The 14,799-nt window shown below is 36.3% G+C and overlaps 4 protein-coding genes across 6 annotated transcripts; 1 reads left to right on the top strand and 3 right to left on the bottom strand.

Moving 5' to 3' along the window:
* Nucleotides 1-1,183: 1,183 nt before the first annotated feature.
* LOC110682185 (isocitrate dehydrogenase [NADP], chloroplastic/mitochondrial-like) lies at nt 1,184-3,391 on the bottom strand. 3 transcript variants are annotated; one of them, XM_021858451.1, is made up of 4 exons: nt 2,234-3,391; nt 2,065-2,138; nt 1,834-1,920; nt 1,184-1,718 (listed from the first exon to the last, which is right to left on the bottom strand). In XM_021858451.1, the coding sequence occupies exons 1-4, from the start codon at nt 2,364-2,366 to the stop codon at nt 1,707-1,709; spliced, it is 306 nt and encodes a 101-aa protein (XP_021714143.1). In that variant the 5' UTR covers nt 2,367-3,391; the 3' UTR covers nt 1,184-1,706. The 3 variants fall into 3 exon arrangements, with proteins under 3 accessions (XP_021714143.1, XP_021714144.1, XP_021714142.1); XM_021858452.1 differs by having other exon boundaries at nt 1,184-1,920; nt 2,058-2,138; XM_021858450.1 differs by having other exon boundaries at nt 1,184-1,920.
* A 126-nt stretch (nt 3,392-3,517) lies between these two features.
* LOC110682183 (protein ALP1-like) lies at nt 3,518-5,358 on the top strand. The gene has a single exon (XM_021858449.1). It carries the CDS (start codon nt 3,649-3,651, stop codon nt 5,164-5,166), a length of 1,518 nt encoding a protein of 505 aa, XP_021714141.1. The 5' UTR covers nt 3,518-3,648; the 3' UTR covers nt 5,167-5,358.
* A 511-nt stretch (nt 5,359-5,869) lies between these two features.
* On the bottom strand, nt 5,870-8,323 carry LOC110682182 (protein NEN4-like). Its single transcript, XM_021858448.1, has 5 exons — nt 7,162-8,323; nt 6,980-7,026; nt 6,664-6,727; nt 6,347-6,550; nt 5,870-6,259 (listed from the first exon to the last, which is right to left on the bottom strand). The coding sequence occupies exons 1-5, from the start codon at nt 7,621-7,623 to the stop codon at nt 6,167-6,169; spliced, it is 870 nt and encodes a 289-aa protein (XP_021714140.1). The 5' UTR covers nt 7,624-8,323; the 3' UTR covers nt 5,870-6,166.
* A 740-nt stretch (nt 8,324-9,063) lies between these two features.
* LOC110682181 (trafficking protein particle complex subunit 12-like) lies at nt 9,064-14,416 on the bottom strand. Its single transcript, XM_021858447.1, has 2 exons — nt 12,613-14,416; nt 9,064-9,573 (listed from the first exon to the last, which is right to left on the bottom strand). The coding sequence occupies exon 1, from the start codon at nt 13,694-13,696 to the stop codon at nt 12,614-12,616; it is 1,083 nt and encodes a 360-aa protein (XP_021714139.1). The 5' UTR covers nt 13,697-14,416; the 3' UTR covers nt 9,064-9,573; nt 12,613.
* Between the last annotated feature and the right edge of the window lie 383 nt (nt 14,417-14,799).

The raw sequence follows: 14,799 nt of genomic DNA, 5'->3' as shown, positions 1-14,799 counted from the left end.
AGTAGTACAAACATCACCACATACTCTATAAGGTTTAATTAAGATTTAAGAATAGTTGAATCACTTTCAAATAAATCTAAGAGGAAAGAAATTCTTCAAGCTAAATTAAACAATTTATTGGTTTCTTATTGTTATAATTTGAAAAGATTTTCGGAGTATTAAATTAGTATCGATTTTATAAACATAAGAAATAAAGCTTATAATAATTTTTTTATGCTAAATATTGCTACTAATTTTAAAGGTACACATACTACACTTCAATTATTTAATTGATTGATGCTACAAAAAGAAACTCAACCTAGTTAGTGCTCGAGGAAGTGTGGGATGAAAGATCAAGATTCTCGAATGTGCCAATACCATTGCAATTTTTGTAATAAAATAATTAATCAATAGCTACTTCAATAATTTACTTTATTATTAATGAATAGCTACCATTGCCAATTTTGTATAACATGGTTAAGAGGAATTATACCGTGGTGGCCACACAATAAACTACTACTACTCCACATAGCAATCATAAAAGATGGCACACAATAATAATTTCCCCTACTCCGTATCCCATTCCCTACACGGCTACACAACACATTGACTACTAACTTAAAATTGTTGAAATCAAATGAAATGATTCTTAGAAGGAATAACAAATTAACATAACAACATAAAAGTGGGCTCCAAACTAAGAGAAACTTCATGTGATTATCAACCATAAATGACAATAATTAATTATGCAATGCAATAGTACGACGTTCAAAAAAAAAAAAACGTACTACGGATATTGACTAATTAAACTATTTGACTAAATAAATAAAATTCAAACCCCAAAAATCAATGAATTTGGGATATGAGGAAGTTAAGGTGTAAGTGTAAACAGTTGACCGTTTTGTTTGACAGCCGAAATTTTAATAGTGGCAAAAAACAAGTATTGGTGGTCAACATTAAGTCTTTAGCACATTACACATGTTATGCAACATTATTGTCCTTGTATCTTGCTGTATCTATCCAAGTCATGTATGGTATGTACGCGGTTCTTTTCATTAGTTGTGTTTATTTGTCATGTGATGCAAGCATCTTCGATTTATTATGTCACCTTTGTATTACAGGGGTTACTCGTCTGTATTATATAAATAACTTGATCAGTGTTATATAGATTACTTCTTCAGTTGTATAAGGGTTATTTGGTCAGTGTTACAAGGGCGATTCAGTTAGTGTTATAGGAATTACTTTGTTCATTTACAATCGGTAACAGTGTGGACAATCGTACATAAGATGGATTGTATCACTTATTTAATAACAAGAGAATTGTATCAAGTAATAATAAAGAAGAATCAAGTAGCAGGAAATCTCCTCCTCCAGCTTCAATTGGGTATATAAGAGCTGTACCATATCCAACAAGAGCGAGTTTAAGAAAGGTTTTTACCATTCTTTTGTTATACTGTGTTTCTAAAAACTCTGTTATTTTGCAAATTGAACTAACATATTCTTTTGATAATATACAGATGACTGAAAGAGTGAAGAGCCTATGGTGCAAAGCTCCGAGCAGCCAATCTATCAACAACTTGATCAAGCATTCTCAATCAATTCTTCGATAGTTTATCAACGCTTTGCTAAGAAAGATTGATCCTTGTATGTTCGTGGATTTTTATTACACGAAGCTATTCTTCAAATTTGAGGCTACTTTTGAAATTTCAAGGGATTCAGATCAAATTTTAAGATGAAGGCTGCACAATTTGGTGAAATGGATGTATGACTGATCACCTGATTTTAGAGGCAGCTGCAATTGAAGAACTGCATTGTTTCTGTGTGCAACATAAAGCCTAGAGCAATAAGACATACCGAATCAATGTTATACATTGCCAATGCGACTCCAGGCCCTTTAAAGTTGTGTACATCATGATCCTTTCCAGTTTCCATCCTCTGGGACTGCATGATATTAAAATCCACTTATCAAGGATTATATTATATTCTGTAGACAGTGATTTACCTGTGCTGCATTCCTATTGAGAATTGACTATAAAATGCAGACACAATTAAAGAGACGACAGTGTCTAAATTCATACGGAATACCAATTTAAGATTTCCAGGACCTGGGATGAGTGTATCAGTGGCCGGTGGCCCGATATTGATCACCAAAAGCATGTCTGCCAATACAAAAGAAGCCAAAGGACATGAGTGAAAGTGTTATGATTTAAAAGAGCATGACGGTAAGAACGATTTGAAAGGCAAATAAACATACCAGAAACAATCGTAGGAATGTTCTTACACAAGATTGGCTCACGGAAAACAGTCCCTACGGTTAATAATGCCTTCTTCAAAAACCAATCATTTGCCAAACAAGAGCGGTTAAATAAGGAAACCACATAATACATAAGCTGAGTTTGCCTACTGCCTTGCCAAGCACCAACTCACTAACAAATCAGCATCAGATTTGCCAGTTTTCAGAGAGGTAGCCAAAACAGAAAACTTTGATTGGAAAAACAGTCAAGGAAACTGGAAACTAGTTTTAAGATAAGTCCATTAGCATTCAATGGACTAAATCTATCTTTTTTACCATAACAAGAATAATAATTTTAGAATTACTGCAAATTTTAGCAGCAAAAAATTGAAAAGATTAAGCTTAAAATTAACAGATTTTTTAAAAGAATTAATAAAAAATTCAGCAATTCAACACATTCATAGAAATTCAGCAATTCAATTCAAGACATTATCACAATCATATAGCAATTAATTCTGAAACAAATCAAAGTACCAAATAACCAACACTACCAAAGTACCAATACTACAATGAAACACAACGATGAACAACCAAATTGCATCAACAAAAGTTAAATTCAATTAAACATAATCATGAATACCCAATATTAAACCCACCTTTAAAATTCATTAAAAGTATACACTAAAGCAAAAATAAACCCTAACTTCAGATTAATTCATTAATTATACTATCAATTAAAACATAAATTCAACAAAAACTTCCAAAATTCAACCAATCACAATGAAGCAGCCGCCGTTTACTCCGCTAGAACCACCGCTCCCCGGGCAACCATTTCGTACAATAATCCCATTTTCTGGATAAAAAAAATGGTTGAAATTTTAAAATTGAGAAGATTAAATTGATTGAAGACATTATTGTTTGATTTGGTAACATGGGGTAAATTAGAAAGAGAAGAAATTGATGGAATTTGCAAGAGGAAAATAGGAGTGAGAGTGGGAAAATTGATTTAGGGGTGTTTGGTCGGCTGGTTGATTGTTGCCTTCTTTCTTCACGCGTTTTACCTCTTCTTTTTTTTAAATTTTTTGTTTTTGGCACACGTGTAGGCCGCCAATGCCCGGTCCACATAAATAGCGAGTATGTAAAAAAATGAAAATAAAAAGGAATCAAAATATGGTCATACATGACTAGCATGAGTCGCAATCGGAGACACTGGAATCTTCCTTCAACGCGTTCACACTTCTTCACACGCTTCCCTTTCATTTTTGTTGCATATAAATTCCCCTCATTTTCTCTATCATTCAATTCAACTCTATCTTTCTCCGCTCACATTGCTTTGTGCTCTTTTTTTCCATCTTTCTCCATTTCTTTTAAATAAATTCAACTTTTCTTTACTTTAATTTATATTTATATAATCAATCTCATCAATTTTATATCTCATGGAAATTTCTTCATTCCCTTTTGACGATTTATCTCAGTTTTACCCAACACCTTATCCTCAAATTGCAGCTAATTCTCCCGTTGATTCTTCTCCGTTGAAAAAACAGAGATCCGAAAGCGAGAGTGTTGATTTTTTCTTAAAGAATACGGATACGGGTACGATTAAGGATATCCTCGCCTCCGTTCTTATGTTCGGGGACGAGGATGATCAAAACCATTCCCATTCCCATTCCCATTCCCATTCCCAACCCGGGTTCGGAATAGGAATGATTTCCGAAAATTACCATTTTACCCTTACTAATGAAAATCAAATTCAAAACCAAAATCAAATTCAGTCGACTGAAGCAGCAGTAACAGGAGTAGTTACTACTGCTGCTCAGCCGAAGCGAGGATTGAAACGCTCTCGCAATGCGGGTCAATCCTCGGCACCAGCACCAGCATCGGCGGTGAACCGAAGAATGTGGGTGAAGGATCGATCGAAGGACTGGTGGGATAAATGCAGTCACCCGGATTACCCAGACGAGGAATTCAAGAAGTCGTTTCGAATGAGTAAGGCTACGTTCAACATGTTATGTGAAGAACTCGACCCTCTTATTAACAAAAAAGATACAATGCTACGAGCCGCAATCCCGGTTCGTCACCGGGTCGCGGTCTGTATCTGGAGACTAGCAACAGGCGAACCGCTTCGAGAAGTATCGAAGCGGTTCGGCTTGGGAATATCCACATGCCACAAACTCGTACTCGAAGTTTGTACCGCCATTAGAAATACGCTAATGGCGCGTTTTCTCCAATGGCCTGACGACACTAAATTGGACGCCATCAAGGAGGAGTTCAAGTCGAAAACCGGAATCCCGAATGTGGGTGGTGCTATCTACACCACCCACATTCCGGTCATAGCACCAAAGGCCAACGTTGGTGTGTACTTTAACAAGCGTCACACCGAACGTAACCAAAAGACGAGTTACACCGTAACACTACAAGGAATGGTGGATCCTAGCGGGATATTCACCGATGTCTGTATCGGGTGGCCGGGGTCATTCTCCGATGAACACGTGTTAGAAAAATCGGCCTTGTTCAAGCGGGCAAGCCGCGGCTTGATGAAGGATATGTGGATGGTGGGGAACTCAAGCTATCCGTTAATGGATTGGGTGTTGGTACCATATAGTCACCAAAACTTAACTTGGGCACAACATGCTTTTAACGAGAAAGTTGGGGAAATTCAAAAGGTGGCAAAAGACTCATTTTATAGACTAAAGAAGAGGTGGGGTTGTTTGCAAAAAAGGACCGAAGTTAAGTTACAAGAGTTGCCTATTGTACTAGGTGCTTGTTGTGTACTTCATAATATTTGTGAGACGAGGAAGGATGAGATTGTGGATGATCCCGGGAACTCGTTCGAGCTTTTCGACGACGAGGTGTTGTCGGAGAATGTTGCAAAGTCGTCTACGGCGGTCCAAGCTAGAGATCAAATTGCTCATCATTTGTTGCACCATGGCCTTGGTGGCAACACTTTTCTATAGCTTTAGCTAAAGTTTTTTCTTATATTTATGTCATTTATTTATACAGTTATGTCAGAGAAATCAAAGGAATAGAAAATAGGAATGTAGGTGGGACAATAGAAGTGATGTAATTGGGATTTGGGTGTATACCATGTATTAAATTGATTATGTTACATTATTTTATAAAAATTTACCATATTCAATTCACAGGTATACTACGTCGTTTTATTGTTAATTTGCTAATTTATGTGTCTCATTAATTAAATCATGTGTCTCATTAATTTAATTATGTGTCTTAATTGCAAAAAAAAAAAGTGTCTTAATTACTCAAGCACCAAAACTTACCTTCAAAGTATACTACTGTTTACGTGGGCTAAGCTTACTGGGCTTTTGGATTTGCATATTACTTGAACACAAATTTGTAAGTGAATTGCATCAATTGATCTTATAAAGTTGTTACCAGTGCTATAAGTAGTATTTAAAAATTATTTATCTAATCTAAAGTGACAAGATTAAATGAAATACACACTGTTTGTGTAAGTAGATCTCAAAAGTCTTAGATAGGCTGTAGTTCATGCTGTTCAATGAGGCCATATTGTGGGCCTAAGGTCTTATCAACATATGGGTTTCTATTCTTTTAATCATACAAGCCTACACACATTATGCATTTTATTGTCATCTTTATAATTTAACAGAATTTATGTATCAATAGAAGAGTATATTTATATTTAATATTTACAATTGAATTGAAAGAATCATTATTTACAAAATAAATAAAAAAAGTTCTAGAACAATTGCTATGATTCTGTTGGAAATTTCATTATGCACTTCAATTGCAGCTGCCTCTAAAATCAGGTGATCAATCATACATCCATTTCACCAAATAGTGCAGCCTTCATCTTAAAATTTGATCTGAATCCCTTGAAATTTCAAAAGTAGCCTCAAATTTGAAGAATAGCTTCGTGTAATAAAAATCCACGAACATACAAGGATCAATCTTTCTTAGCAAAGCGTTGCTAAACTATCGAAGAATTGATTGAGAATGCTTGATCAAGTTGTTGATAGATTGGCTGCTCGGAGCTTTGCACCATAGACTCTTCACTCTTTCAGTCATCTGTATATTATCAAAAGAATATGTTAGTTCAATTTGCAAAATAACAGAGTTTTTATAAACACAATGTAACAAAAGAATGGTAAAAACCTTTCTTAAACTCGCTCTTGTTGGATATGGCACAGCTCTTATATACCCAATTGAAGCTGGAGGAGGAGATTTTCTGCTACTCGATTCTTCTTTATTGTAACTTGATACAGTTCTTTTGTTATCGACGTTTTTACTTCGTGTTATAATTGTAGAAGAGCCATTATGCAGCTTGTTATTACTCAACATATTTGGTAGGCTTGACTCCTGCAAAATGTAGTATCATTTCAACAATAAGATCTCTGATCGAATTACTCAGAAATCATCTAGCAATTCTGCATTGTATTAGATGAAATTAATACGGATTTTTTTTAGCTTACCAAGAAGAGGACTGTTGCACAATTCTTAAGGACCTCTAAGTTCATACGAACATCATCAAGGCTCCTACATGCATGAAACAGTAAGATATAAGATAGAATAAATTAGCCTTTGTTGTTTGTAGTTAATAAAAGTTGCATATATATAAAACTTTGTTGCACGAAAATGGAACAATCTTCAGGAAACGTGGAACACAAACTATAACAAGATATCAGTAAAATTTTCTTAACATAAACAGAACATGAAACATGATCTTCATGAGAGTTTCCGTGCATCATAGATTGAAACAAACAGGTTTTACATACACATACGATATACCTGTGCTTTTGCTGACCAAGTCCAAAGTAATTGGCCAATGATGCCATCTGAAACGATTAAAATGAAGAGACTCATCAACAAGCTAGTTTAACATAATGCGCGATTATTATTAAAAGTATTGGAATCATATTAATGTATGTAATGCTCTTAAAGATCGACATGATTGTTGAATGTAAAAGTACCTTCATATCACCAGCTCTTCTTCCAAATTTATCAGAAAGAACACCCAAAGAATCAATCATGCCAATTGGTTGAGGAGCAGGACGACCAATCTCAGCAAAAGCTTCCTTAATCCGAAGGCAATCAAATCTCTGAATATTATGACCAGCCCATATTCTTCCATCTAAGACTTCAAATATTTTGTCAGCAACTTCCTCAAAGGTTGGTGCTTTTATCACTGCCTCTCTTGTGATGCCATCACTTCGTGTAGACTTTAGCGCGACAACTGAGAGATCTCCCGGCTTAATGAGGGTGCAATAGCTCTCTATCTCCACAAGCTTTGAAGGGCATATTACCATTGCACCAAATTCTAATATCCAGAATCTTCTTTCATGGCCTGGTCCTGCTCTATTTGGGACTGATGTTTCTATATCGAAGAAAACTATCTCTGGTACGCGCTCTTCATCTCTATATGAAGCTGCCATGATCTCTGATTTTTCAAATGCTCTGATGTTTGCTCTTTTAATACGTATGAACAAGTTGGTTCTGGTTTTTTTGGTACTAGTTTTGGTTTGGGTGCGGTTTTAAAGCTTATTCTTTTAAAGGATGTATATATAGAATGATGATATAAAATGATTGATAATCCATTATATGTTCTGTATATTTATAGGCATAAGAAGAGAATATTTCTTCCTAGGCAAGGCTAACTGTCAAAGGAGTATAAGTCAAGTCATCTTGAGATAAGGGGAATTGAAGAAAGCAGTTTATTAGAAAACGTCTGTTTGTCCAACAAGTTAGGCAACTAATACCGGACAATAAACCTATGATGATGTCCTTGATGAATCAAATTAGAGGTAGCTTTTGTTAAAGAAAGGAGAGGGGATAGATAAAGGCGTGATAGGCTTTACACCTTTATTAGTTGCAGAAATATTAGACAATCTACCTAACCAGAGCACCAAATATATTATAATGCTATTTGGGGCCGGGATGAGTTTCGAAAGATGCAGTTAGCTGTTTTAGGAAGGTTTTTTTGGGTATGACAGCAGAGGAGGGAATATTTGTCCTTCTGGGTGAAGGTGAGATCTTTATGCAAGTAAAACACATGAACAAGGAAGACTTTTCCAAAGGGAAGAAAACAGAAGCAAAAGAAAGTCCAAAACATAAAAACATTTGTTATGGTACGAAAGCAAGCTACTACTTGTTATGCCGGAAGATTGGTAGCCAAGTTTACATATAATCAAATGATCTGATGCACGAAAGCTGAGTATTTGGATATATACCAAAAACAGGGATATTTAAGAGGAAATACTAGGTGACAAGAAAGACCTTTATCTAATTTGGAAGCTTTATATCAACATTTTTAATACGTCAGGCTATTGAGAATATACCAACAGGAATTCCACAGCAATTAAGGCATCTTTATTTGCACGTTTTTGAGACGTCATTTTTAATTTTTGATTATAACGTTGTTGAGTTCATCCTTAATTTTTGAAATGTGACACCACCAAATTTACTAATATACAACCATGATTATAGCCCGAATCTTTATCTTAAAGAATGTCATCAAATCATGTATGGAGTACTTTACAATTAGTAGTACAAGAAGTTCAAAAAACATGTCACTCCTTGAAACTTGAAAGGAACGAAGGGCAAGGGCTGTATTAAAAATTCACAAGATTTTTTTTTTTTTGAGAGAAAAAAATTCACAAGATTGTTCCTTGCTGAAGTTACATTATTCTTCATTTCTAATTTTTTATTTTCTTTTTAATATGCAAATAAATATTATAGTGAGCGAAATTGGGTTGGAAAAGATCAAAAGATAGCCATAAAATCAGTACTGTAAAATATTACAAAATCTGAAATGATGGGGGAAGAAGGTGCTCATATGATATGGGAAATAGGGGTAGGGGAGTACAAATTTTCAGTTGAAGAGCACAAATAAATTTAATTACATTGTAAACTATAACTCAAAACTATATACCTGGTATACAACAAGCCCAAAAGCTCTGCCTGATGTTCTCCGCGTAGTCTATAACAAATAGTTGAGCAAAACACAATTTTCCAAAAAATTAAAAAAGAGTAAAAAGAGAGTAAATTAAACCGTATAAAACACCCTTACAGGTTACAGGCCTACATCAATTGAAGTATTGAACTACAGAGCTCGAATTCAGATACTTAGATGCAGCACATGAAACTACACAACCCTGTACAGCTTATTTCTTTCTTGAGCCTTTATATGCTTGTTACAGCTATACTTCCACAAATCAAGCAAAACTATAATTCCAGCATGGCACTCTTGTTACCGGGTTAAAAGAGCAATGGTTACCAGTAGACCATCAGAGGTGGGAAAATTGACGTCGTGTATGAAACACATCTGAGCTCTTGGGCTACGAAAGAGATCTTCATCAATTCTGTCACTCCATATTGATCAAAACCTGGCCAAGGTGGAGGCACAACTATAAGATGCTGATTATAACTTACTGAAAATAAATCTAAACCCTTACAACCCCGGATAACTGGTATTCTATTTGATTGAAACATGCAGCAAAAGTTCTATGATAATGGATCCACTAAACCCAGAAAAAACATGTATTGTCAACACAACATTCATCCCCAGAGATTAAATACAGAAGATTCTTAGTCAGTTCTTTGCCATTAAATTAAGCCATGTGAACATAAAAAGCTTTATTAGTCAAGCGTAGTTATGAAAGTTGAGTAGTTCAAACTGAGCAAGGCTGTTTTCTAATTTTCATTTTCAATACTCATGTAGTCACGTGTAAAACCAAAGGCTACTGAACACCCCAGGATTTCATGATAACAATTGAACCCAACATAAAACACCTTTCCCAGTCCCTCCACTCCCTTCCTGTAACAAGGAAGAATCTTCAAAGGCAGAAGTTGTGAGAGTTCACCAGATTCCAAACCAATAATTACAAGTTAATTAAGGCAGGGCAAGGCCAAGACAAAGTAACCAGGTCAATGCAGGACAAGGGTAGACATCTAAGACTTGGTGGCAAAAGATGGACCAAAGCATGAAAGAGATGGTTCTGGCATCAGTTGGCCTCTTAGAGGGTGTAAGGGGAGCCTCTAGAAGCACCTCGATGCATAATTTTGCCAGGTCCAAAAACGTTCACTAGAAGCCAAATTTGGAAGAAATAATACACAAAATCGCACCAACTTCAATGATTTAGAGACCCGAGTAGAAAACTCACGGGATCGTAGGGGACACATCCCGGAGTCACAGAATGGTGCCCGGAACCATATATGGGATATTAATCGATCACATAAGGGGTCTATATGTAAAAGGAAAATTTGTCAAGAATAAGCCAACCTTTGTCTGGTTCGCTCAAAATAAACCAACCTTTCGATTAACTCAGAATAATCCAACCTTTATAGGGTATCCACTTTAAATGAGTCACGTGACCTGCAACCGGTTATTAATGTTAATTGTGACATGTGTTAGGATGTGGTTCGTCATTTTTCTAATAATAATTATATGGTTAATTATTAAAAATCTAATAATTATAAATTTCAAAAAAAAGAAAAAGAAAAGAAAAAGATCCCCAACCCACCCCCCTCACCCTCCCGTGGCTGCCGGTGGCCGGCGACCACAAAATTCCCCAGCGCCGACACCGACTGCCTCTCCCCCCACCCACTTCCCCTTCCTTTCCATATTCTCCTTTCCCCACCCCCCACCGGAGTCAACCCCTCCCTCCCCTTCCCCATCGTCAATCGACACTCCAAAACCTTTAAACCCCTTATTAGGGTTTCGTTAGGGTTTAAGGGGAGGGCGGGGTCGACATCAGCAGGGAAAGCGGGGGAGGGAGGTCGCATTTTCGGCGGGAGGGTGAAGGGGAGGGGGTGGTGTCGTGTCTGGGGAAAGGAAGGGGAAGGGGAGCGTCGTGGGTGGGGGAGAGGCCGTCGGTGTCGGCGCCATGGAGTTTTATGGTCGCCGGCCACCGGTAGCCTTGCAAGGGAGGGGGTTGGGGATTTTTTTTCCTTTTTTTTCTTTTTGAAATTTATAATTATTAGATTTTTTAATAGTTAATCATATAATTATTCCTAATTAATTATTATTAGAAAAATGACGAACCAAATTCTGACACGTGTCACAATAAACCTTAATAACCGGTTACAACAGGTTCTAACTCATTTAAAGTGGATACCCTTTAAAGGTTGGATTATTCTGATATAATTAAAAGGTTGACTTATTTTGAGTGAACCGAGCAAAGGTTGGCTTATTCTTGACAAAATTTCTTATCTGATGAAGTTCTTATATAGGGTACTCCAGTGATATTTCCTCACTTATATAGTCTTTTCCCCTATTCTTTAAGCTGGAAGAAAGAAACCCATAGGAGAGAGGGGAAAGCAAGCTCCCAATTTTCCTTAGTTCATTATTCACTTAACTACTACCAACGCAAGCATAGCCAAACATTTAAAGGCTTGTTTGACATCATTTTTGGTTTTTAGTTTACTGTTTTTTTTAAAACTAAAAACCAAAAATAGGAAACAAGAAAAAGGTGTTTTCACTTTTTTGTTGTCAGTTTTCAAAATTATTATGATTTTAATAAGTTTAAATAATTTTTTATTCATTATGTGACATATATCATATATTTTTATACAACAAAACACCAGAAAACCACAGCAATGTCAAACGAACCCTAAAAAAGAGAAACTAATGCGTGCATGACTCAGAGGCATACACCCAAGTTGGCAGCAAACCTACTACCTTGTATTTGTCAATTTGTGTGCCACCAAGCAGTCTCCTAATCCATGTAAGAAAAAAAGGCCAAAAGACCAAAGCGCTACATCTACAAGTATATAAAGGTCGTCCAAAAATTGTGAATCAGCAAGCCAGTCCGACCTATTCAGCAGTTGACATTGCCACCCTCCAAAAATAATACCATGACTCTGAGCACATAACTACAAAAGTTTCATACTTTCATCCCACCATGTCAAAGTCGCTTTTGTCTTGCCACAAAGATCCCAATTTACACACTCTGACTACAAACTTTCGCTCTAAAGTTAACGGCACTAGGCATTAACATCTTAACACAAGGAGATTACCGGTAAATACTTGGTCCTGATCACCCCTCTAATTATGTTTGTCATAGAAAAATTACTGCATAAGGAGTTTCATAGTCACAGAACAATAACTTCGAGCAGTAAACAAATGAACTACACACAGGCACACAGCAATACAGCATGGTTTCAAGAGCCAATGTGATATCATCGTCTTAAACACACAACTTAGAGTAACACAGCATCAGCAGCTAAAATTTAAAAGAAACCCAGCTTATTTCACCTGCATTGACCTCATACAATAACATCTATCATCTCAAACTCAAAACTACAACCAGAACACACTCATAATCCACATCAAAAATCTAAATCGGATATCACAATTCAGAACAACCCAATATCAAATGTAGCTAAATTCAACTAAATTTGAAGCAATGAGAATGATTCATTACCTCAAATCCGGGTACAAGACGGATCAAAATCATCAGGAGCGAGCCGAGCAATCCAATTACTAAGAGTCTTCTTAATATCAGTGTGATTAACATAAGCCAATTCATACATAGAACAAAGATTAACAATCAAAGTTTCATTAAGTGCCACAGTAGGAACCCTCTCAAGCGAATTCTCCAAAACCTTAATCGAATCCGATAAATCCCTCAAATACATCAAACACAAAGCCTTATTATTGATCGCAACAACATCGGAACCATCTCTTTCAATACATTCATCATACTCCCTCACTGCTGAAACATAATCTTTCCCAACCATATAAATCAACGCCTTATTTCTCCCCACCAAATTCTGAACTTCAACACTCAAATTCTCTTCTTTCTCCTTCATCAAATCCTCAACCTTCTGAAACGACAATTTCGCACCTTCCAAATCCCCAAATTGCAACTGCACATACCCTAATTTCGAAATCAACGACAAATTACCCATATCTTTCTTCAACATCTCTTTAACCAAAGAAAAACAAACCCCAAATTCCTTTTGATTCGAATGTTGACTAATAATCGTCGACAAAACGAAATTCTCTCTCCTCCTCCAAACCTCCCCATTACAACCCTCATCAATGCGAGCTCGAACAAATTGCAGAAGAAGATACAACCGGTCCAGAGAATCGGCCCGACGACCCAGAAAAGAAGGGAGAAGAGCTTGAAGCCATCGAAGAGAAAAGGGAATCATCGACCCGGTTCGATTCGGGTAAACATTCGGGTATGATTCGTAACGGTAAGAAGAATTGTCGAGATTTTCGAGGGAAGATTCAATGTCGTCCAATGCGTCGGAGTAGCGACGGAGTTTGGAAAGTGCGACGGCGTTGAAGGCGAGGTAGACGAGGTGTTCGTGAGGGTATCGGAGTTGAGAGAATGATCTTGCTGCTGATACTTTTTCGAGGATTGTTTTCCATGATCCTCGAAGTGCGAGTTCGTGGAGTGAGTTGATTTCGTCGGTGATTAGATTATCGGAGGTTTTAGTGTCGGCGACGCCGTCGGCGGCGGCGGTAGTGGTGGTGATTTGTGCGTCGGAGGTTTCCATCGTGACTTTGTGAGGAGGTTTTTGATGGTGGGATCTGAGTTGAATAACAGGGGGTGTTGGGTTTTTTTTTTTTTTGGGTAATAGTGAAATGGGCTGTTGTGTCGGCCCAATTCGGCCCAATTATATTATTTGAACTTACTAATTGAACTCAACTTTGAGAGATAGGACAACATACATATGAAGTGGGATAGTTTCAGCCACCAAAATAAGTATGGGATCCTTTGAGAAGCATGAGAAATAGTCAAATAGCTCAATGTCTAACCTTGTTCAATTTGAAAATGTTTTCCTGGAGGTTGTAATAAAGACTATAATACATAAAATTAGATAATTTTTGGAGGTTTTTGGAATTTGGTGTCAAAAGCTCAGGTAATGGTGAGGGATGTCTCTGCGGTGATAAATGATTGTTTGAGATTATATATCGCTTATAGGTTAACTAGTCTGTCACATAAAAAACTAAGATGACTTTGAGTTAATGACGAGAGGTGTGTTTGCAGTTAGTAGCTAACTAATTTTAAGTTATGTGGCAAAGTAAATGGTTCCAACCACCAAAGTGATCTTCTATAATCTTATGGAATCTATGGGAAGCATCTCGTCTTCTACTATTTTCATTTGAAAAACTTAAAAAAAAAAAAAAAAAAAAAAAAAACCCTAAACTTAATTAATACACGTTTCACATTGATCTTTTATACCGCCCCTTCTCTTCATTCTTTATTTTAAACTTAACCCTCTTATTCAAACACATCAAAATTGTTGCATTGATTGTATGATCTCTAATGAAATAGTTTCAAGTCTTATGACTACTTAATATGGAGGTCATTGCCATTTGTTATACAGTATTGCTCATTGTTGTAGTTATCCACCAAATTATACAAGTCTTTCTTTAAAAAAGACTTTCTTTTATTATTCCAAAATGTTGGCTTTACTTGTTCAAATTCTTCCAAAAAAATCAATGGAGGAATATTAATCATTATCATTATCATATTAATCAAATCCATGCAATAGCTTAATAACTTTTATTTATAGTCACATCAATTTGTATTTATTATAGTTAGAGGTTGTTATCCCATACACAATACACATACAATAATCTTATAGTATGATCT

Source organism: Chenopodium quinoa, unplaced genomic scaffold, assembly GCF_001683475.1.
Source record: "Chenopodium quinoa cultivar QQ74 unplaced genomic scaffold, ASM168347v1, whole genome shotgun sequence".
Taxonomy (NCBI): Eukaryota; Viridiplantae; Streptophyta; class Magnoliopsida; order Caryophyllales; family Amaranthaceae; genus Chenopodium; species Chenopodium quinoa.
This window is presented reverse-complemented; position numbering and strand designations above follow the sequence as displayed.

What these genes read in the sequence shown, in the direction of transcription:
- LOC110682182 (XM_021858448.1), bottom strand. Translation starts at nt 7,623, where the DNA reads ATGGCAGCTTCATATAGAGATGAAGAGCGCGTACCAGAGATAGTTTTC. An exon ending in GAAGAGCTGGTGATATGAAG is followed by an intron (nt 7,027 to 7,161) that starts GTACTTTTACAT and finishes TAATCGTTTCAG; the next exon opens with ATGGCATCATTGGCCAATTA. An exon ending in GTGCAACAGTCCTCTTCTTG is followed by an intron (nt 6,551 to 6,663) that starts GTAAGCTAAAAA and finishes TACATTTTGCAG; the next exon opens with GAGTCAAGCCTACCAAATAT.
- LOC110682183 (XM_021858449.1), top strand. Translation starts at nt 3,649, where the DNA reads ATGGAAATTTCTTCATTCCCTTTTGACGATTTATCTCAGTTTTACCCA.
- LOC110682185 (XM_021858450.1), bottom strand. Translation starts at nt 2,366, where the DNA reads ATGTATTATGTGGTTTCCTTATTTAACCGCTCTTGTTTGGCAAATGAT. An exon ending in CATTCCTACGATTGTTTCTG is followed by an intron (nt 2,139 to 2,233) that starts GTATGTTTATTT and finishes TTGTATTGGCAG; the next exon opens with ACATGCTTTTGGTGATCAAT. An exon ending in GTCCTGGAAATCTTAAATTG is followed by an intron (nt 1,921 to 2,064) that starts GTATTCCGTATG and finishes AATATCATGCAG; the next exon opens with TCCCAGAGGATGGAAACTGG.
- LOC110682181 (XM_021858447.1), bottom strand. Translation starts at nt 13,696, where the DNA reads ATGGAAACCTCCGACGCACAAATCACCACCACTACCGCCGCCGCCGAC.